General features: G+C 31.6%; 2 protein-coding genes across 2 annotated transcripts; both read left to right on the top strand.

Annotated features, from left to right (window-relative positions):
• The first annotated feature begins 2353 nt into the window (after positions 1–2353).
• LOC114420203 lies at positions 2354–4076 on the top strand. Its single transcript, XM_028386090.1, has one exon. It carries the CDS (start codon positions 2474–2476, stop codon positions 3296–3298), a length of 825 nt encoding a protein of 274 aa, XP_028241891.1. The 5' UTR covers positions 2354–2473; the 3' UTR covers positions 3299–4076.
• Positions 4077–16230: 12154 nt separating this feature from the next.
• Positions 16231–21723, top strand: LOC114420202 (homeobox protein SBH1-like). The gene is made up of 4 exons (XM_028386089.1): positions 16231–17427; positions 17791–18040; positions 20644–20885; positions 21346–21723. The coding sequence occupies exons 1-4, from the start codon at positions 17035–17037 to the stop codon at positions 21547–21549; spliced, it is 1089 nt and encodes a 362-aa protein (XP_028241890.1). The 5' UTR covers positions 16231–17034; the 3' UTR covers positions 21550–21723.
• Positions 21724–22585: the final 862 nt, after the last annotated feature.

Raw genomic sequence — 22585 nt, 5'->3', positions numbered from 1 at the left:
TATCATAATTACTATATTTTTATACTTTTTTGGACAAAAATAATACTTTCTTAAAAAACAATGGTGAGGGAAAGAGGTATCCGTGCAAACCAAAAAGTATTACCATTGTTTGTACCCGCACATGGCTCATCATTTTGCTTTTGCCTCCAAACAAACGCCATTAACAGCCTCAACTCTATTCTTGCTTTGGTGCTTCTTCCACATTTCCCCAATGGAGTTCGTCCCCACGGGCCACACACACACTACACTAGCTTCCAGCCACTTTCTTATCATATCCTTTTGGTGGGGTCCAACTGGGTGTCCACTAGTAATGGTCCCACTTTAGATTTTACGAAACCAGTTGCCATATTAATGGGCTTCAGCTGTAGCCCATTTACGATTGGGTTTCTTGTATGCCACTACATGACAACCGTAATAACCGTCTGATTTTGATGCATCCCTTTTAACTTTTCTCCACCACCCTGTGCCCAAAAATTTCAGACTTCTTTTCTCATATACCGAATTTAATGATTGATTTGTTTTATGTAGTAACTCTTATTGCGCATATAAATTATATTATTGAATTTAAAATTCCTACTGATATTTGAATTACATGTCTTTTTGGTAGAAATTTTGAATTCAAGATTAAGAATATTTTTGTAATGAGAAGAGAAATTTACCTACCCTTGCCAAATGTTAATGATAAATGGAATTTTTTTAGTGGAGCATCATGTCATGTGTAATAATAGGGATAAAAGTCAACACTAACCAATTTCGGTACTCTGATTTCCATATTTCCATTGTCTCATGATATTGTTGCTCTGACATCATTCTACTGCTAAAAAATGATACATAATATGGCTTGCATTAGTTCTGTGATTCAGATTCAACCTTTTTCTCTATTTTCTTACAAAATAATATATATTCGTGTTATCTACAAGCACGTAACGAACAAGAGGGCTCATGTTTCTATCAGCATAGTCTATTTCATGGTACATAGTCACACAATTATTAATACATGTTGGTATCACAGGACGTCGATCTCAAACAATATATACATTAAATTGTATTATAACTACTACTATTATTATGTACCATCCGGATCGGATCATTATCCAAATGATCCACTTAAGCTCAATTCGGATCCATATCCGATCCCTGCTCTTAGCACGTACTAAGCTGGGCCTGAAAACGATCAATGTACCATTAAGTTCACACCCTACCTAATCACATACCGAGATTGTTGGATATAGTGGAACATTCTGATGCATCTCGATAACTCCACTAGTTTCAAGTTGGCACATACATAATTATGTAACGAAATTATTGGGATACCATGAAATATTGGAATAATCATAATGTGAAAGGAATATATGCAATTGATAAGGATAAATAATCCTTCTTTTGACTCTAAGAGGAGTAGGTTAAATAATACACTTTAGTTACGTACTTTAGATCAGTTCATTTATATATGCAATAAGGAGGTCTTTTCTGGAACAATTATTACTATCAATAATAGTTATAAAAGGATATGAGAATATCAAGTTTCAATATTTTTATGATTATTATTGCGCAAACTTTTTCACTTTTATAAATTCGTGCGTCCTCATGAGTATAACTGCAGTGCTTTCCAGGTAAACACAATTTATGATACCTGTAACAATAACAACATACCTACAACAATAACACCATATATAACTGCTTGATTGAAACGTTTCCCCTATGTATAAAACTTGATTGAATAAGAAGAGATAAACAAAGAAAATGAATAATATGATTAGATATTTATCGTATTTAAGTGTTAAAAAAATCAGGACTCAAACAACAAATATGATACCCGTTACATTATCCTTTTGTTAAACATAAAAATTTATATATGTCATGACTAGAGTGCTCATGGTTTAGATATTTGTATAATTAATAAATAATTAAATTACAAGGAAATATTATAAATACAATCATAATTAATTATTTTAATATAACCAGTTATTATTTGTTAAAATATGAATATGTAATTGATTATGAATAAACCAGTTATATAATTAGTTATTTAAAAAATCATATCTAAAATCAATTAGATAACCAGCAGTTATAAATAAATAAAAATAAGTTACTTAAAATAATTATTTTTATAAAATTAATTAAAATTTATAACTGGAACTATTTTTTGATTAAAAATTATTTAAAATAACCATAACTATAAAATTAGTAATAAATTTTATAATTATTTATTTAAAATTAATTTTTTTAGCAACCTAGTCATGAGACATTTTAGGGTGTATGATGTGCATAAGCATGGTGGAGTGATGATTAGATATAAAATGAATTATCCTGTTGTAACCAAAGACTACACGCCGGATGGCAGAAAAATGGACCTTGGCCCAAACCCGTGTCTTAAAAATAACTCATCCAACCCCTTCTCTCTCTTTTTTGGTTATTATAATAAGACTTTAAAACACTCTTCTTTCTTGTATGGTCCCTTGCACTCATCTCGATGGAGACGAAAAGCCACTCAGGAAGTGGAATCAGCCCTAGCGCCTCACCGGAATTCGAGTTCTGGATGGTTCGAAACCCCTCTTTCCCACAACCAAACATTCTCTCCGCCGATCAGCTCATTGTCAACGGGGTCCTCCTTCCCCTCCACCTCCTAAACAAACCCGACCCATCTCCTGCTATAACCGACTCCTCCTCCTCCTCCTCCTCCGCCGCCACCGCGTCCAAGCGCTGGAAGGACATTTTCAAAAAGAGTGACAAGAAAAACACAGACGCCAAGAAGCTCAAAGAGAAAAAAAGCGGTGTCACAACTTCAGCGGAGCTCAACATCAACATATGGCCCTTTTCCCGGAGCAAGTCCGCCGGGAACGCGGCTACCCGACCCAAACCATTCGTTCCGGCGACCCGGAAAGCCAACAGCGCGCCGTGTTCGCGGAGCAATTCGGCGGGAGAGTCCAAGTCCAGAAAATGGCCCAGCAGCCCGGCCCGGCCCGGGGTCCATTTAGGAAGGAGCAGCCCAGTCTGGCAGGTCCGCCGTCCCAAGAATCCAGTACCGGAACCTCTCAACCCTGACATCAACAAGTCCAAGCGAGAAAGTCACCGGAGCAAGGTGGTCGGCGGGAGTGGCAGCTCGAAAACGAAGGTTTTGAATTTGAATGTTCCAATGTGCATTGGTTACAGACATCACTTCACCTGCAGAAGCGACGAGAACAGTGCCATTCGTGTCAGTAACCCAAACCCACCTCATGCTCATGCCAATGTTGGTGGTAAACTTTTTACTCTGCGCAGCCTCTTCACCAAGAAAAACGTTGTAACCTCTCACTAGTCTATCTAAGGATTGGGGTGTGAAAAAAAAAAAAAAAAGCCGGTTCAATCGAATTAGTTTATTTTTATAAAATCAATAGTTTAAAAATTAGTTTGAAAACTAAATTAAAAATGATTTCAATCTTAAAATAAGTTAAAAACTAATTCAATTTAGAATTGGTTTTTTAAAATCAGTTTGATTTCAAACTAATTTTTAAATTAATTTAATTATTTAGATATAAAACTAAATGAAACAAATTCAATTTAGTTTTTTACCTCACACCCCTACCTATCGTAATGGCACATACACGTGTGATTATTTAATTACCAGTTAGTATCTACTAGTGCTTATTTTTGGCTCTTAATTTGTTTGGGGCTTGTAAAGAAAGAAGAAAAGAAAGCTACGAGTCTATCTTTTGGTACAGCGTTTGTATGTAACCGAAAAGGCACCTTTTTCTGGTTACAACTTAGGATTTTAAACTAGATTGGTTAGTGTCGTAGCGTGATGAAATACCATCGTTTTGTTCTCTTCCTCTTGCTCCCTCGTGTAGCCTCAAATGCTTTATCAAAATGTATGTATTTATTAATTAGTTGTATTCTGACTTTTCCTTTCTCGCTATCTGCAAGTGGGGCTATGTCTGCTTCTCAACTTGTCTTTTTCCTTCCTTCTGCCTTTGTGCTCAGAACTCATCAGAGCAGAGGATTTCCTTTTGGGAAATAGGTGTCGAGAGAGCAGAGTATATTCCAATGCTTGCTGCATCACGCGTCTTTATTTTCAATTTTAAAAGACTTCGTTTTAATATTATTTATTTTTAAATTAACTTTAGTCACAAGTCTTCTGTTAAGATAAATGTTGTTGTAAAATTAGTTCCGGATGCTCTAAACTTAATTTTGAATAAACTATCTGAAGATCATTTTGATTCCCTTTTAAAAAATTCCTAATTCTCCCTTGGGAAAGTTGGAGAAGCAACAACACCTATCTTTCTATACTGAAGTAGTCTCGGACTTCGTGTTGCTGCAAGTTTATCGGAAAAACAATCACACGCTAAACAAGCACTTAGTAATTAGTTGGATTAGCAATTCTAACTCCCTGCTAACAATGGCTTAATTCTAACCATCTTGGCTGTATGGAGGGAGTTTGTATCTTCAAAGCTTGTGGTGAATAAAGGCTCTTGACAGTTATATATTTCTGTTTTGCAACATAGTGAACATACCCCTTCTAAAAATTTTGTTTTAGATTCTGATATGATTATCATGTTACATGTGTCCTAATAAAGGCTGTAAAATTAGCCTTGTAAATTGAATTTAGCAAGAATTTGAACTACTAATTCCATTTGGTAATGGGCTTTGTACATTCTCAGCTATTGGACATGGGCTTACATGTCACTTATGGCAGATAGAAACTGCATTTATCAAGCAATTCTTATTAAGTAAAATTATCAAGCTAATTTGGTGGTGTCTGATTTTGAGTCAACTTTATTTGGAAAAAGAGAAAATAAGAAGCTCCATTTGATGATGATGTTTTTATTTTCCCTCAACTCATCTTTGCAACTAAATCTCCCACCATGAAAAACTTATATTTTCCTTAGAAAATCACACCCACGGTATAGAATCTAATCATCTAACGACGAATACAATTAGGTGTTCAAACTATCTTATTCCAAAACACGGAAAAGAGAACAAGGAAAATGATATGAAAAGACAAACAAAAACCGAAAAGGATGGAAACGGAGAAAACCTAAATGATCACAAAACGTCCTGGTCCTGTAAAATTGAAAGAAAGAAAAAAAATCTCTGAAATGAAACAAAAATAACACTGACTAAAAGGTTTCAACAAAGATTAATCATTAAAAAAATAAGTGAATATTTCACACCAATAATATTCATGCTGGTAAAAAAAAAAATAGACATAGAGATAGTATGTTATATTTTAAGAAATTATGTTCATTTTTTTTTTCAATTTTAAAATTTCTGTCTCTTCAACTTACCGTTTATCTGCTTTTTTAAAAAACTTACTATTTATCTAATAAAATAATATTTTTTTTGTAATTAGCAATGGCGATATATTTAATCTATTCTCTCTTTTAATATACGTAACTTCTTCGTAAAAAATTGTGTAACTTTATTATTATTTAATAATAAGAGGAGTGCCAATATCTCTTATATTCTTATTTTTATTTTAAATTGCAATTAAAGTTACCAAACACTTATTAGTTTCTTTTTCCTCTTTCCTAAGGATGGACCAATCCATTCTGCCTTTTGGTATACGTTAGAGAGCACATGCATTTTGTAAGATTTTTTTTTTTTTTTTTATCAACCGTCGCATTCGGAAGAAAAGTGCCACAAAGGAGAAGGCCAAAAGTGTATTGCATTTTCATTTTTCAAGTCTAAGTCTCTTCTTAGGTAGGACGAGGACTTCATAGTTCAGTATTTAACTCAATCTGAAACTGAAAATCAGATTGGATTATTATTTCTTCGGTTTCTCATTAATAAGGAAAATGATTTTTGTATGAACCGATTTTGTAAATGAAATTTTATCTTTTTTCCCCGCTTGTTGTAATCATTTCTTTTTATATTTTAATTCATTCAGAAAGTACTTTAATCCTGTACCAAAAAAGAAGGTACTTTAATGTTTAAATTGAGATGTAAAATAAGAAAACAAAGATACGTATATATCATTAATTTGAAATTTTATGAACTCGTTTTAAATTAACTTTTGAGTACCATTATCTTAATCACTATATGTATTATTATTTTAGAAGTATTAAATTTACGCTCACTTCTTGATTAGTTTTTTTTTATATATTTTTCCTGAAAAATTATTCATCCAAATGACACTGTTGCATTAATAAAACTCTCAAACTTATTGTGCATGAGAAATGCTTAATGATGGAAATGTTTTTGAACGAATCATACTCATATTATTTCTTTCAAAAGCTGCTCAACAGTACAATTTGGGATACAGTTGAAACAATAGAGGCCAGCATAATATTAGATGCCTTTGCCAAAGCATGGCTAGCTGTTGAATGTTGATGCGTATATTATTATCACGTATTTTTTTTTTTTTTCTATCAAAAGCTGAATGAAGAAGCAAAGGAGACAGGCCCAAATTCAGCCCCAAAGTATCAACAGGCCCACAAGAAGAACAGACAAAACCCACAAGCTTGCTACTTGCTAGTTGCTACCGAAGCAAATGTAACTCTAACTCTTTCTCTTTTTCCATTTTAGCCCCGGTTCACGAACAAATCTAATTCGTATGTATTTTTTTTCTCACTTTTTTGGTCGAAGAGTGCATTCTTTGTTTTAGCCCTTTAGGTATTCTGCAGGGCATTGCTATTGGCACCATCTATTAACTATGTAGACCCCTCACTTATTCAAAAACATTTTTGTACATAACTACCCTTGATCTTTGATACCCAAAACACAATGAAAATTAATTTTTGTTGTATTTTCTTTTAAAAAAAGTCTAACATAGTAGAAACAAGTTTTCATTGCGTTAAGTTTTTTTACCAAAAATTTAATACAATAGAAATGAGTTTTCTTTGTGTTAGTTTTTTTTTATTCATACAATGAAAATAATTTTTTGTTGTATTAATTTTTTATTAACACAATCAAAAGATGCAGCAAAAAAAAATTCTATATATGATTTTTTTTTTATAAAAAAAGTAGTTACCCCTTTAATAATATTGAATTAATTATTATACAAGTTATTTTTCTGAAACTGAATTAATTACTTTGCAAATTATCCGTAATGAAATTAGTTATATACAAAATAAGAATAAAATAAGGTGAAAATAAGATGAAAACTAAAGAGAGAGTGGTACATGTTTAGTGCTTTTCCTAAAATTTATAGTTTTCCGGCGGCATCTGCACCTTGGTAATTCATCTTCCACTCACTCCAATCTTGCTTCGTTGCTAATGCTTGGGTCCCAACTCCCAAACATGAACATTATAGAAGTGCTATCTTAGTCCTGCACGCTCCTGGTTGCATGACATGAACTAAACAAGAGAGGAAAGACGAAAAAGAATGTTGCAGCTAATTAGTCATACAACTACAAATGTTATTCCGTCTAGAGGCAATTATACATACAAGTCAAACTATATATCGACTCATTTACGAGACCACTTTCCAATCTTCCTTCAACTTAACACATGAACGCGTACTTGTACGGTTTTCCGTTAACATAAATTCTCAACTTAAAATTATGTACTTAAAATTCCTTCCCAACAAAAAAACCAAACACACTTGAGCTTTGCTCAACGTGGAACAAACTAAAACATTGTCGTACTGTAGAACAACATCTGATAACCACTATCCTTATCTTAACTCCCAAAAATATCTTGGAGAAAAAAGACTCAAAAGGATCAACGAGTGGTGCCCTTCCATTAAGGAAAAGCTAAATATGCTTATGAGAAAGCAAGATTTTAGTTTTACTTTATGTTGGAAAATTGTGAACCAAGGACCAGTGAAGAAACATCAATTATGTCTCGCACCAACTTGTCACTAGTAATAAGGTGCCATCTGACTTGCCGAGTGAAATTTTAATTAACTTTAACAAGATGACTCACCTTGGTGGAGAGTACCAAGTACTAACATGTGGGGGCTTCCCCTTTGTCTTGTGAGGCACACAGATAATGTTGCAACGGCAAAGGGAAGCTTGGACCCACCACTACTTGTACTGCTAATTTATTCTTCTATTAGTAAGGTGTCCTCCTAAGTGAGTTTATGTGATTAATTAATATTAATTTGATCGTTCCCATTGGTCGAGAATCTAATTATGTGGCGCACATTAAGTTTTGATTTGAACCTGCCATTCCCAAGTTTTTCACTTTTTTGTGTACTTAACTTACCCTATATGGATCTGATAAAACTATCCCCTTATCTTTCTCTAATTGACTGATTAACGAATGGAATTTTTTAATAAAATCTGTATATGAAACCTTTTCAAATGAAAATACATATCGTAAAGTATTAGCGGCTGAACAATGCAGAAAAATATCTCAAATAAAAGGGCTGAAACCACGTATATTTGGCATAGCAGCCCAGCATGCTATGAACAATACCCAACATGCCATAATCTCTTCCCCTGTGGCACAACTTTATTGTGATTTGAATATAGATTTGACTCCTTAATCAAATCATAATAATCGGTCTACAAAGTGGAAAAGCCCATTATGTCTATCAGCATAAAAGTAAAATATTAATGATAACTTTGGGATAGTAGTATTAAAATATTAAGCAAATAAATGGCCAAATCTTCGGGATTGATGTCAAATTCAACAATTTCTTTGAATGGCCACACTTATATACAGATAACACCACCTATAAAGGTTGTTTGCCTTCTTAAAGCCCCATAAAATATTCGGAATAACAGTGCTAATAGCCATCTTTAGGCTGTCCAATAAATATACTACTGTGCAATCATCATTGATTTAATTTGCCCAAAAGGAATTAAGTTTTGTAAATCTGTAAATATTCTATTCCTTTTGGCGGGAAGGATAACTATTTTACCATTTACATCCCTTGACGACGTCAAGGGCCAGATCCTAATCTAATCAAAGTGTGAACTCATTTTTTCGTGAACATTTTGTCTGTTATTTAAATTTTGAATAAAAATCGTATCAATAGTTAGACTTACACATAATGTTTGCATGTGTTGAGTTAGAAGACGACGAGTTTTGGGTTGGATTCCGCTTGATAATCTTTCGTTGATAGACGATTTATATAAGTATCACAATGAGTTTTGGTAAAACAAGTGTTGAATATATAGAACTAGTAAGTGTCTAAGACATTATAAGAGTGTCTTTTGAGTAAAAGAAAATGTTAGAAAGAGATGGCACATTCAATCCTATTGGATTGGATAACATTGGCCGGTTAGGGAGACTAACAAAAGCTTAATAACTCAGAATTACTATAAGGGTCTAAAGCACAATTATTTTTATCCACTTGTGTCCCCTTACCATGACATGAGTAATTCTATTTATATATCCTATCAGTATAAACATTTAACTGACATTCATTATTTTTTCTCTATTACTCTTTTATATATATATATATATATCATCTAATCTATCGTATTTTTCTCCAGGCATAATTTTCGTCGCATCTTTTTATTATTTTAAATTATTTTATTTGATGTTAATCATGAAACTGTTGATAGACGTGACGTAAAGTGAGAAAATAAAGAAAATAAATTTAAGAAAACAAATAAAATAAAACTTTTGGCAATTACTCATTCGCGTACTATCTCCCTCCCGTCTTGGCGTCTTCCCACATGTAGCAGTAGCAGTACTCTCATTCCTCCTTCAGCCCTGAATCCCAACTTTTCCAAGTCATACTATGCCTCAATATAATAACTAACAAACCAATGCCAAACCAACCTTATGAATGCCCATTTTTAAGATTTAAAAGCTTTAGCTGTTAAATAAAAAAATCAATTTGACATTCTATTAATTAAAGACAATACTATATTTCCTCAATCATGTTGTAATTTTTTATTTTAATTTATCGTTTTTATTTGCAAAATTATCATATTTTTTTACGTGACTATATAATTTTTCAATAAAAGTTACTACTATAAGAATTATTAAAAAGTAGAAAGTTATAAAAAGAAAACTTATGGATAAAATTAACAAACTTGTAAAAAATTACGAAGTCATGAAAGTGGTATATATGTATTTCTTTATTTAACAAGAGTGCAAAATTAATAATTAATTAAATAAAATTGTTAACATCTTAAACAAATGTTATTGCTAATGACTTAAATCTTTGTGAGTCAAGATGTTTAGATCGTCTTGTTTGATACTTATAAGTCTATGAAGAGTATATATGTTAAGACGTTCCAATGCTTAAGGGATTAGCATATCTATTCATAACTTCGAGGTTGCTCCCGTATTATATAGATGGAATTGTTGCGGGTCAAGATATTATGATATTGTTGATAAGACATTCCACACTAAATGATATTTTTTATTTGTCCTAATTATAGATAATAATAATTATTTTTAAATTTATTTAGAATTAAATATTTTTTATAGTCTTTTTTAAATTTATTTATTAAATACTTATTTATTGGAATGTGAGTTTTAACATTAAATGAAATTATCACTTATAATATTTAAATTTAATAGTACTTTTAAAATAAAATTTAAATTTATGATAATATTAAATACGAATAATAATTTTCTTAATTTTGATGATTTGTATCATATTTTTTATATATAAAACCAAATATAATATTATTTAACAAGATAAGAAAAATCAAAAAGTAAAATAACATAATTTTATCCCTTAATTATGGATGAACCTGTTTAGTTAAGATGATTAAAGACGTATTCAAATTAAGGTATATAATAGTTACCTGATATTTAATAAATAAAATATTTAATAGTATTTTTTAAGTTAATTTATATTTAATGAATATAACATTTAATGTTACTATCTAAAAAAAACATTTAATATCAGTGTGGGATCAAATTACATGTGTGTAAATAAATAAATATAAATGCTGTTAAACGTAATATACAAAGTGTAATGTATAAGATTATAGCTGCTAAACAAGATTTACAGAATGAACAAACTTATCTCTTGAAAATTGAAATAGCCTGCAAGGTCCGTATTACGTAAATGGACACGATGCATGAATGACACATTATGTAGAGCGAGGAAAACTACTTTCTATCTTTACATTTAGTAAATCAATAATAACATTGTGCGCGAACAAGGTAACTGTATGTTAATGTAATATGAAAATAAATAAAATTAAATCCGCTCCAAGTTACCTTATTCAGGCCTTGTTTGTCCTAATTGATATTTCTGTTGTTTTTTTTCCTGTTAATTTCCTTCCATTATTTGTGTTTATCCATGTTTTCTCTTGAAAACTTGTCTGCTTTTTTCCTTGTCTATTCGTTTGCAAAAGTTTCATCATGGATGACAAAAAGACATGCATATATATAGCTGGGATAGGAAGTAGGAACCATTAATAATTACATCTTGGGCAGCTCTTACAAAAGACGATATAGTGACAAATAAGATTAATACCACGCAGAATAAATAAAGCCATAAAACATGGAACACGCGCAAAATGGGAAGCTGCCAAAAATCTTAGAAACTATTTTTGGCCCTAGACCTTGTATTTAATGTAACTGTAACTAAACTTTGTCTGTACATGAGGAAAAAAAAGAGAGAGAAAGAAGTGGGATAAAAAACAATAAATAGAAAATGAGTAGAAAGTATATAAAGATTTAGATAAAGAGCAAATAAATGAAGGGAAACAAGTTGAATTTCACTCGACTTATTTAGCTGAATATAAAAAAATTATATAAAATTCTGGTATCACAACTAATCTCAATACATATATAGTTTCTATCCATATATCAAGTTCTTACTCTAGTTTAGAGCTTTGGTTATAGAAACTTGGACACTTGTGAATCAAATTGCAAAAGCGTCACCGTTGATGCGACTGATATCGAAATCAATTTTGTTAAGTAAGATTTTAAGTTTAAATTTTATAAATAAAAAAACGTAATTAAAAGATAAAAATCTCATAAAAAATGTTCAATTAAATTTTCTAATAGATATTAGTTAATCATCGATAAAATTAATAAATATTTCATATAAATAACATGATATAAAAAATTGAAAAAACACTTGGTTTCTCATTTTAGATGATGTTCATCACCTTCGTTTGGTGAATAAGCTTTTGATTAAAAGAATTTAATTGTTTAGGTTTTAGTCATGACAAGTGTCTTTTAACATATTTATCGTGAAAGACAATACTTCTACCTACTGGTTGGTTAAGATCAAAGCTTCTTCATTCTTATGGATATATAATGTCAGAATTTTTATACTGTCAAAAACTTAGGTTAACTCGTGAGCATAAATATCTAATGGTAAACTAAATTCAAGTTATTTGATTTCCTTTTTGTGGATAAAATTATACCCATCAATTTTAAGAATTTTAACAATATACTTTTTTATATATTTTTTTTGTTTAACTTAGATATTAACTCATTTATATTTTTTAGTCAAAAAAGAAACTCATTTATATTTTATTTTAAAATCAATAAATTATTTTAAAAAAAGATAATATATAGTTAAAATATAAAACATTTTTAACGGTAAAAAAGCATAGGTATATCCACACTATTTTATTTTTAACATTAAAAAATTGAGCTATTTAATTCTCTATTACAAAAATGATTTATTTCGTATTATGGGAGCTTGGGTATAGCAATAAGGGTTAGTCCCTCCTAACTCAATAAATTAAGGTGTGAATCTTTGTTAGAAAAAAAGAGTTTAATTCAATTTCGTATTCAATAATGTTTTGAACAAAAGTCCCATCGGAAGAGAATATTTATAAGAAAAAAAAAAAACAGTTTTTTGGATCTATTTTATCATTTATGACCGTTGGTTTCCATTCTTTTTTCATGCAGTGCTTTCACAGATGTTCAAGCAATCCTTTTTCCACGTTTCTTCACCCACGTACCTTTGTCCTTTCAGCTTTGCAAGCTTGCTCTAGTCTTGCAGGCAGTGGAGACGTGGAGGAGGTATACGAGGATGTTGTTTGAATAAGTTTTGTCATCAGTATTTACAAAGAGAAGAAATAAAATAAAAACAAAAACTTTACTCATAAATTAAAACCAATTCTTTAGAAAACCTAATGATTTTTTTGTATTTTTACTTTTTCTCTTATAAGTATTTATATAAAAAAAATATTGAAACAAAATTGAAAGATGCAAGTTAGGAAGTGGATTCCAACAGAGGACTGGTGCTCGAGGATCACAGGGATCATCTTTTCAAGAAAAAATCAGACGCCAGGGACAGCAGAGGGTGGACTCTGTGAATTGTTATTTTCCTTCTTAATTTGTTGTTGATACTACTCTCGTTGTTACAGTACGTAGCTATATTAGTTATTTCGTTAGTGTTTAAGAACCCCTTCTTGTAAAAGAATGGTTCTTATTACACGTGAAAGCTGCCTTCTCCTCCTCTAATACTGAAACTCGTCAAGAACTGGTGCTTAGTTTTAACATATATAAATTCAACACTTTCTTTTAAAGATGTTCTAGTAGTGGAGTTAAATTAAGATTCATATAAATAATTTCGTCAAAAATTCAGATGAGATAAATTTAAGTTAAACTTTAAAAAAAAAAATCCGGAGTTGAACTGTGTGATTATGAAGGACCCTAAACATTGTCTACAATTTTGCAATCATAACATTAAAATTATATAATATACCGCCAAATGACATCCTGAGTGTTCTATATCCAATCCAGTGGCAGAATTTGAATAAAAAAAATTTGGAGTGGCTAAAAATCTCGGACAATTTTTTTTATGTAATTAACATATTGATATATTTTTGTTTAGTTAAAGTGTGGATATCCTTATATACTATTGCATACTCTAATATTAATACTTTTTATTTTCTTATATTTTATCTTTATTTGTGTGTGTATGTGTATATTTTGCGTAACTTTTGTCTCATAATATTTCATTTGCGCAATTTAATATCTAAATTGTTAAATATCTTTACTTTTAATTAGTTCATCTATCAACATTTTTCACATAATCTCTCTTCTAAATTGTTAAATATCTTTACTTTTTATTTTATCTATCAACCTTTAATTTTCTCATAATCTCTCTCTGCTGCAGTTGACGAAAGAACTAAAAAATGAAGATATTTAACAATTTGGAGACTAAATAACATTCAGAGATGAAAGTTATCCGAAGTATCACATTTAAGAACCAATTATGAGCTATCTCAAAATAAAATATGGTGACATATTGTTAACATTTTTAAGAAAGTGATATGAGAATACAACTTTTATTTATTTAATAGATGGAATAAAAATATTTTGATATAAAATATTGTTTGAATAATTTGTAAATTAATAAATGAACATAAGACCTTTTTCACCTTCATAAGTGAGAACAATACCTTTCTATTGTAACTGAAGATGATTAAACTTATAAGTAAGTTAAATAATATTCAAACATATTTTAAAAAAATTCCTATAAATGCAAGAATCTCACTCATAAAAAGAATTTAATTACACAAAAAATCTTATATAAAATACCACGTAAAAAACACTTTTTCTAAAATTGTATAAGTATGAATTTATAGAAGAAAATGAAGAGAGTTTAGGGTAGCCACTCTTTCTGTCATAACACACTTTGTTTGTAACATAAGAAAATTATCAAAATGGAAAGAGAGGGAAGGATATACATTTATAAAAAAAAAAAAAACGTTCCCTCTTAATGTTTTTATGTATATTAAAATTATTTGTGATTTTTTAATGTCACCTTTTTATAATTTGATATTTATATAATATTATTTTGATGACAATATAATTAAATAATAATATTTAGTGTTTTTTAAATTAAACAAATAAATATAAATAAATTCTTTTTTGTAAAATGAACAAATTAGAATAATATTTGTAATCTGGGGGGAAATATAATCGTCTTTTACATTTTAGTTGGATTTGAGTATAGTTAAAAAAAAAGTGGAAAGGGTAAAACTAAGTAGACAAATTTTATTTTTAATAAACTTTTATTTGACTGTTCTTACTCTTAAAGTATTTTTTGATGATGGTTTTAGTTGTTACGGTCAAGAGCAACTTTAAAGATGATGTGGCAGTCACATTTTGTGAGGGTGATTTTTCCAGCAGTGTTTTTACAATGCAAAATCACCAGTGGCTCGATTTTGTAACACGAAATCAGCATCATTCGCACAAGGGTGTTGTTGTCGGGCCATGACATGTACGTGATTATACAATTTTTAGGGATTGTTGCAATATGAGAGGATGTGTGAGGAGGGAGTGAGCTAGAATCGCAAACCAGGGTAGATTAGAGTTAGAGTGATGAGATAAAATGTCTTTAGAGACCTCTTAGGAAACGAGATTGATTCTCGTAGAATGTCAGGGATGTTCAGAAATTGAAGCTCCTCTAGGGTAAGATCCATTCTGCCAGAGAAGATAGAAGAATTGAAGTGTGGCTTGAAGTTGGGGATTAATTTATGGTTTGGTTGTGAGAAAAGAAAAGAGGAAAATGCAAAAGAATATGTGAAAAGAAAAGAAAAAGATAAAAATAATAAAAAATAAAAAGGAAAAAAAGGTGATTTAGTTAAAAAAAATAGATAAAAAATATTTAAATTAAAAGCGAGGGACTCACAATTAGGAATTTAAGAAAGTAATTTTTAACAATTTTAGCCTCCAAAAATAATCAAACACATTTTAAATGATTTTGCCAAGCAAGCTACCTCGAAATTTTTTATATAATTAAAAATTAACTGTTATGTTGTCATTTAAAAGAAAAACATGGCCACAAGTACAAAAGCCAAACAAAAAAATAAAGTTAAATAAAGATCAATTAAAAAAAGATTAAGGATAAAAATATTTTTTATCCATAAAATATATGCAAATAATGCAATAACTAATATAATTAGGAAAGGAAAAGATAAAAAATGTTATAAATATAATTATTCATAATTCGTATACGCACTTGCTACAATGGAAAAAAAGGATGGATGAGCAAGTGGGGTTGGGGCAATTAAAACGGGGAGCAACAGTGCGAACAAAACCAGAAGCAGAAGCTGATGGAGCTGATTTGGCCACGGTGCCATATACGTCTTTATTTGGTATTATGAATGAATAAGCCTGAGGGACATAACCTATAATGCTAGGAGACTAGAGAGAGAATTATTACGTACAGAGAGAGAGGAAGAGACATTCGGACTGTCCCACTAACTTTACCAGCTTTATTTACTTAACTGCAGACGCTCTTTTTTCTATACTATACTATACTGAATAATCTCAGATTAGATGCTATGCTATGCTATAGACAGCCACTGAATTGTAACTCACAGAAAGGCAAGCATGCATAATCATGCCCACTCAACATCACACATCTTCTCAATCTCAATTATATATGGACAAAGCAAAGAATTAATAAAAGCTACTACTCCATTAATCCATTATATCTTGGTTTTGTTACATGGTTAGATAGTAGTATATTAAAAATAATTAATTAAAATGACTGTGGTAATAGTAGTTTGAAGTGGTAAAGAAAAGGACAAAGGTGAAGGGTGATTCCGTGTTATCTACCTCTTCCTCTATTCCATCACCTATCATCGTCAGTAGTATTTACTTGTTGGCTCACCCTCGATTTGATCGTTCCTCTCTCTCTCTTTCTCTCTCTCCTGCTTTTGTTTGCCAGTGGCGCATTGCAGGAAACGAGGGGGAGAGTTTCATTGGGAAGGTAAACCCAGCCTTTGTTTGCACCATTCCCTCAAACCATTTACATCAGCATCCACCACTCTCTCCTCCCTCCTTTCTGCTTTCTTCTTTCTATTTCAACAACCCAAGTTATAGATTATTTATGCGTGCGTGCATCTTCTTTTTTCCTCTCACTAGTGAATGCTCTAGTGGGTGGTAGTAAGTTTTAAGAGACTAAACACCCGTTTTTCCAAGGAAATTTGTGCAGACTTTGTCAGGGAAGTTACAGTGGGAAAAAAAACCCTCTTCCACTTCATGTAACAGACACACAACTACAGCACTAGATCACTGTTTTGGATTTTTTATGTAAAAAAGGCCTGCAACTTGTAGCATAAAATCCGGGGGTGCCCTGAAGTAACTCATCTTCAGAGCTAAACAGAAAAGTAGAAAGTGAGGAAAAACAGAAAGGAGGGTTTTTGTCTTCAAATTTTGAACTAGTGTGGTGTAGGATATAATAGCTAGGGAAAACGGACAAGAGTGTGGATGGGTGAGGAGGCAATGGAGGGTGTAATTTCTTCTAAAGGGATGGGTTTTGGAGAGAATACAAGTAGTAGTGGGGTTTGTCCAATGATGATGATGCCTTTAGTGACTTCTCATCATGTTGGTCATCATCCATTAAATCATCCTATTCTTAATAATCCCAATCCTAATGAACACACAAACACTCTCTTCCTTCCCATGCCTTGTACTAATAATAATCACCACCCGAACCGCAATAACCACAACTCCAACGCCACTGAGTTAGGGTATTTCATGGAGATCCCCAACAACAACAACGATGGAAGCTCCTCTTCCCCTTCTTCAGCTGTCAAGGCCAAGATCATGGCCCATCCTCACTATCACCGTCTCTTGGCAGCCTACGTCAATTGTCAAAAGGTGAGGGAAAGGAAAAAAAAAAAGAGCTTAATCTTAGCTCATCACATCCATTGACCCAACGTTCCCCACTCAGGTGAAAAGTAGATTAATATAGACAACCAGTGATTGAAAACGATGCTTAATTAATTTATTCAACTGGATCTGAGTTGTGACATGTGAAGTAATTTCTTCATATTTTATTTAAAAGAAGTCATTCATTCATACTTGTTACTTGTGCAAACTACTACTACTATTATTATTATATCTTAAAAGAAGAAAAAAAAAAGTTGAAGTAGAAGTAGAAGTAAAAACCCTTTCGAAGAACAAACATGACAAAAGATGGCTAGTTTGGCTATTTATTTAGTTGATGGACGTACCTAGCAGGTTGGGGCTCCGCCTGAAGTGGTGGGAAGGTTAGAAGAAGCATGTGCATCTGCTGCAGTGATAATGGCAGGTGGAACAGCCAGCATAGGCGAGGATCCAGCGCTGGATCAGTTCATGGAGGCTTACTGTGAGATGCTGATCAAGTACGAGCAAGAGCTCTCCAAACCCTTCAAGGAAGCCATGCTCTTTCTTCAGAGGATCGAGTGCCAGTTCAAATCTCTCACTATTTCTTCTTCTTTGGACACTACTGGTGATTCATGACCTCTTTCTTCTCCAACTTTCTTTTATTACACTTTTTATTCTTTAAATGTTTCTTGTTTGGTATTTGCCTATTTGATACCGGGTCAATTAATTGAATATCCATGCATGTCTGTGTTTTCAAGGATGTAGTAGGTTCTGTGGAATTTGTAAAAATTTAACCGGGTGCTTCATCCGCCTTTTTTTCTTTTTTTAAAACGGTTAATATGTTTTTCTTAGAGTGCAGTCTTTTTGTTTCATTATGAATTATGAATGGTGTTTATTTGTCTAGTCTGTCTTTTCGTTGTTTAAGAAGGTTTGAAAGAATAGCATGGGTATGAACATATCTTCTTGGTTCTCAAAACGTGTTTTTTCCTGTTAAAATGTGGATGGGGTGGTACTAATCTGTAGGAGTATAACACTCCTTATTGGTGTGAGTGCATTGAATAAACTTTTGTTGGCATCTTATAAATTCTGTGGTTCCTGCTTGCCCTGATGATATTGACATAATTTCAGGGTTTCTTTTTGGCAAATACAAGTCTTTACCAAATAACTTATCTATGCATTTCCCTATTTGTTTTTAACCCTACTCTACCCCTCTGTCGCTTGATGTTGCATCTGAGGGTAAAGAAAAATTATGCTTAAATTGAATCCAACGATAGAGGGACTGGCAGCTGGAATGTAAATTGGGGTTTAGTGGAGAGTCTAGGGTTTCATTAATCTAGCGCTCAAGAGTCAAGAGTGTTAATTGCGAGGTAGTTGGTAATTTTGTCCAGTTGGAAATGTCAAATGCTCAGTGCAGTCAAACGAGTTGCTTAAAAGAGGTCCTTTGAGGCAGTTGCAGGAGATATTTACCAAACAATGTTCGAAAACATAAAATACTATATGAAATTTATGGTCCTTATGGATGCATATGAACACGCATCTTATCAAACAAAAATGAGTTTTATTTATTCACCATCAATTTAATGTATATATATCAACGTGTGATTTTGCTAAACAAACTTTCTATATACTGATAAATTCATGGGTTTTTGTTGGGTTGCCTTGTTAGTTTCAGAATTAGTGTATCCATGCGTACTGTCATTATTTTACATGTGTTTGTGTCCGCAGGTGCAGTGCATATTGCCATACTTACTAAAATTGTGTCTTTGACATTATGGTACTACCTATTTGTGTGTCTATAACTGGAAATGAATGGCTACCTGCCATTTTTACATGTACATGGTGCTAATATTGCTGATTGAAATTAGCAATTGAATGTGACAACCATCAATATATGTCAAAAAATTGCTGCTAGAGCGTTGATGACTACAATGAATAATAGTAGGAAACTTTTGTATACTGTCTTGGATATGATTATAACCAAGCTTTCTCGAACATCGACCCAATTATGTATGAGCCAAAAGTAGCGCATGTGTTTCTGTTGATGTAAAGGAACAGATCTTCATATGTTCTTGGACCCCCAGTTATTTTAGTAGTTCATCACGTTTCAATTAATCGGTTTAATCTGGATAGAGGAACCTTTGACATTTTTTTATTCTAGTTATTTAACTATTAAACTTTTTCAATAGAATTCATTTATTATTATTATTATTATTATTATTACTACTACTTTTGTTGTTGCTATTAATTTCTTGATGGTTTTAATTCTTCCATGGCTAATGGCAATGTCTTGCGTTTGATTTTAGATAAATGTGCTGTGTAGTTTTTGCTTTAATTATGAACTTTTTAAAGTAAATCAATTTGTACCCCCTTTTCGCTGTATCTACAAGGCCCTGATGAGTGTCGTTTCTTCTAAAAATCAATCTTACTTTTGGCTTGACTAGGGTTAATATGATTGACAAAGTAACCTTAGGCAAGTTATATTGGTGAAGTACACACATTCACATTTAAAGAGCATAGGTCTCTTCTCTAACTGTATTTGGTACTACTATATATGAAGAAAATGGTGGTGTCTACTGTCTCAAGGTCTAGATGGAGGCACTGTGTTTATTAAGAATAAGGTTGTGTAGGAACAATGGATTAATTTTGATTGCATCAATTTAAATTCTCACTTTGGTTCTTCGTTCGTTGTTTCCTAATTAATGTAAAGTTATACTTTTAGTCATACATTAACTTATGGTACACCCTAGTGCAATAAAAAGCGCCCTAAACCGGTGTACGAGGTAGTGGTTGGTATATAAACATATATGCTAGCCTAACTTCATTAAGTTTTTAGTAGTGATATAGAATCGCTTGCGATGGAGAATTTTGACATCTACATTCATTAATAACTCTAGTAATAATTTTTTTTATGGAGAATAATGTGAAGGAGGAAGAGTAATTTCTCCAATGCTTTATTTCTAGTGTTCTTCGGCTCACTCTGAACTGGCATATTTGCCCTTGCATTTATCAAAGAGTTGCATTTTATATTTTTTTGTTATTGGAATTTATACGTTCATGGCCTACCTTTAACTTTCTAGGAGATACATACAAATCGAATTATTTTGAATAAAACCTTTTCCTTCCTAGGCAATCTAAACCTTGTTCATTGTTTTCAAATTTGTGATATATTACAATATAGTTTATGAGTGACTTCTGGTTCTTACCATAGTTGATTCATTTGATCATCAGCGTGTAATGAAGCTATTGATAGGAATGGGCCATCTGAAGATGTTGATGTTCAGACCAACATAATAGATCCGCAGGCAGAGGACCAAGAACTGAAAGGTCAACTCTTACGCAAGTACCGTGGATACCTAGGCAGTTTGAAACAGGAATTCACCAAGAAGAGAAAAAAGGGCAAGCTGCCCAAAGAAGCAAGGCAACAATTACTTGAATGGTGGAGCAGACACTACAAATGGCCTTACCCATCTGTATGTTGCATCTATAACGTGCTCCTTTACCCTATATATTTGCCTAGTTAATTTTATGAATTTATTTTCCATATGTGATATATTAATCTATAACAATAATGATTTAGAAGTCTTTACCTTTCAACTGGAGTACTGGACCTAATAATTGATCTTACTCTCTACTTGTCATAATTGATGGTTTTTTACCACCCCTTTATCTATATTTTAATTATCTATTTTACCCTTTAACTACTATAAAATTAACTGCACACTTTTATTTTCTACTGCATTTAACTTCTTCATTCTTTCTCTTTTATCTTGTGTTTTACTTAAAATATTGTAACGAGATACGGAAAACTGTCTCTCTTTTCTTTGGTAACTGACAACAATTATTTTTCGGTATATATGAAACATGTTATGGCTGTTTTTAGGGGAATAATTTACAAGATTCTACATGCTTAATTAATTTATGCATTAACAGGAATCTCAGAAGCTGGCTCTTGCAGAGTCAACAGGCCTGGATCAGAAGCAAATTAACAACTGGTTTATCAATCAAAGGAAGAGGCACTGGAAGCCTTCAGAGGACATGCAATTTGTGGTGGTGGATCCAAGCCATCCACACTACTACATGGAAAATGTTCTGGGCAATCCCTTTCCCATGGATCTCTCCCACCCAATGCTCTAAAAAATAACGTTTTGGTGCTTGTGTGCTCTTAAAGTATATGTATTGTGTCTAAATGCAAGGCATTCATATAATAATAAGTATGTTACTCTGATTAGTAACGATATTTACACAGTAAAAGATGTCTCAAATGCTAATTATTGATATTTACACATTAAAAGATGTCTCTGATGCTAATTATTGCAACTTGCAAGTCTTCACATTTTGCACTTTAAATTGGAATTGAGTCTTTTAATGTTTTTGTAATTCAGCAGTTAATTTCTCTAGTTTAATGCTTATCTGGGAACAACTTTGGAGATTTTTATTTTAAGTAAGGAATATTATTTTTATTAAAATAAATTGAACTACACACTTCAATAAGAATCAATGAGTTAATTTGGCATTTTATAATTTGTCATACAAGAAATTAATTATTTGTAAGGGCCGGATCCTTTGAATAGTAGTTTTAATCCTGCAAAGACTGGATGAGCTTATCTTAGAAATATGTTCATTATAAATTTCTACAAGCATTACTACAATTTTATGATAATTTGTTTTTCGATTGTAAATTACAATATACAATTGGATGGGTTCCCTCAAATAGATATTCTTAATTTAATCTTTTTTTAGCTTGTCAGAAAAATATATTTTCCGATCATTTAAAATTAAATTCTTGTACACTATTACCTTTTTTATTCATATAAAGTATAAATAATTATGGTTTTGGATTACAAGTACATAAATAATATGCAATCTATATATGCGAAGAAAAAAACTGCATGCAGTCCGTAAGTTTAACTTGTCTTGATTTTGAGTTATTTTAATTCCAAGCAGTACTTGCTTTCTTTCTAAACACATTTTTTTTATAGTTATTATAAGTTACGTTAAATATTGACATTTTTTCTTAAAAATTTAATTTAGGGATTGAGATAAAAGACAAAGAATATTAACTAAAAAATAAAGATAAAAATATATAATTCAAAATGAAATATTGAAAGTTTTTTCTTTTAGAAGTCCATTCCAAACAGTCACTATTAAAAAAAAAACTTTCAATATTTCA

The sequence above is a fragment of the Glycine soja genome, chromosome 7, assembly GCF_004193775.1.
Source record: "Glycine soja cultivar W05 chromosome 7, ASM419377v2, whole genome shotgun sequence".
NCBI classification, from domain to species: Eukaryota; Viridiplantae; Streptophyta; class Magnoliopsida; order Fabales; family Fabaceae; genus Glycine; species Glycine soja.
This window is presented reverse-complemented; position numbering and strand designations above follow the sequence as displayed.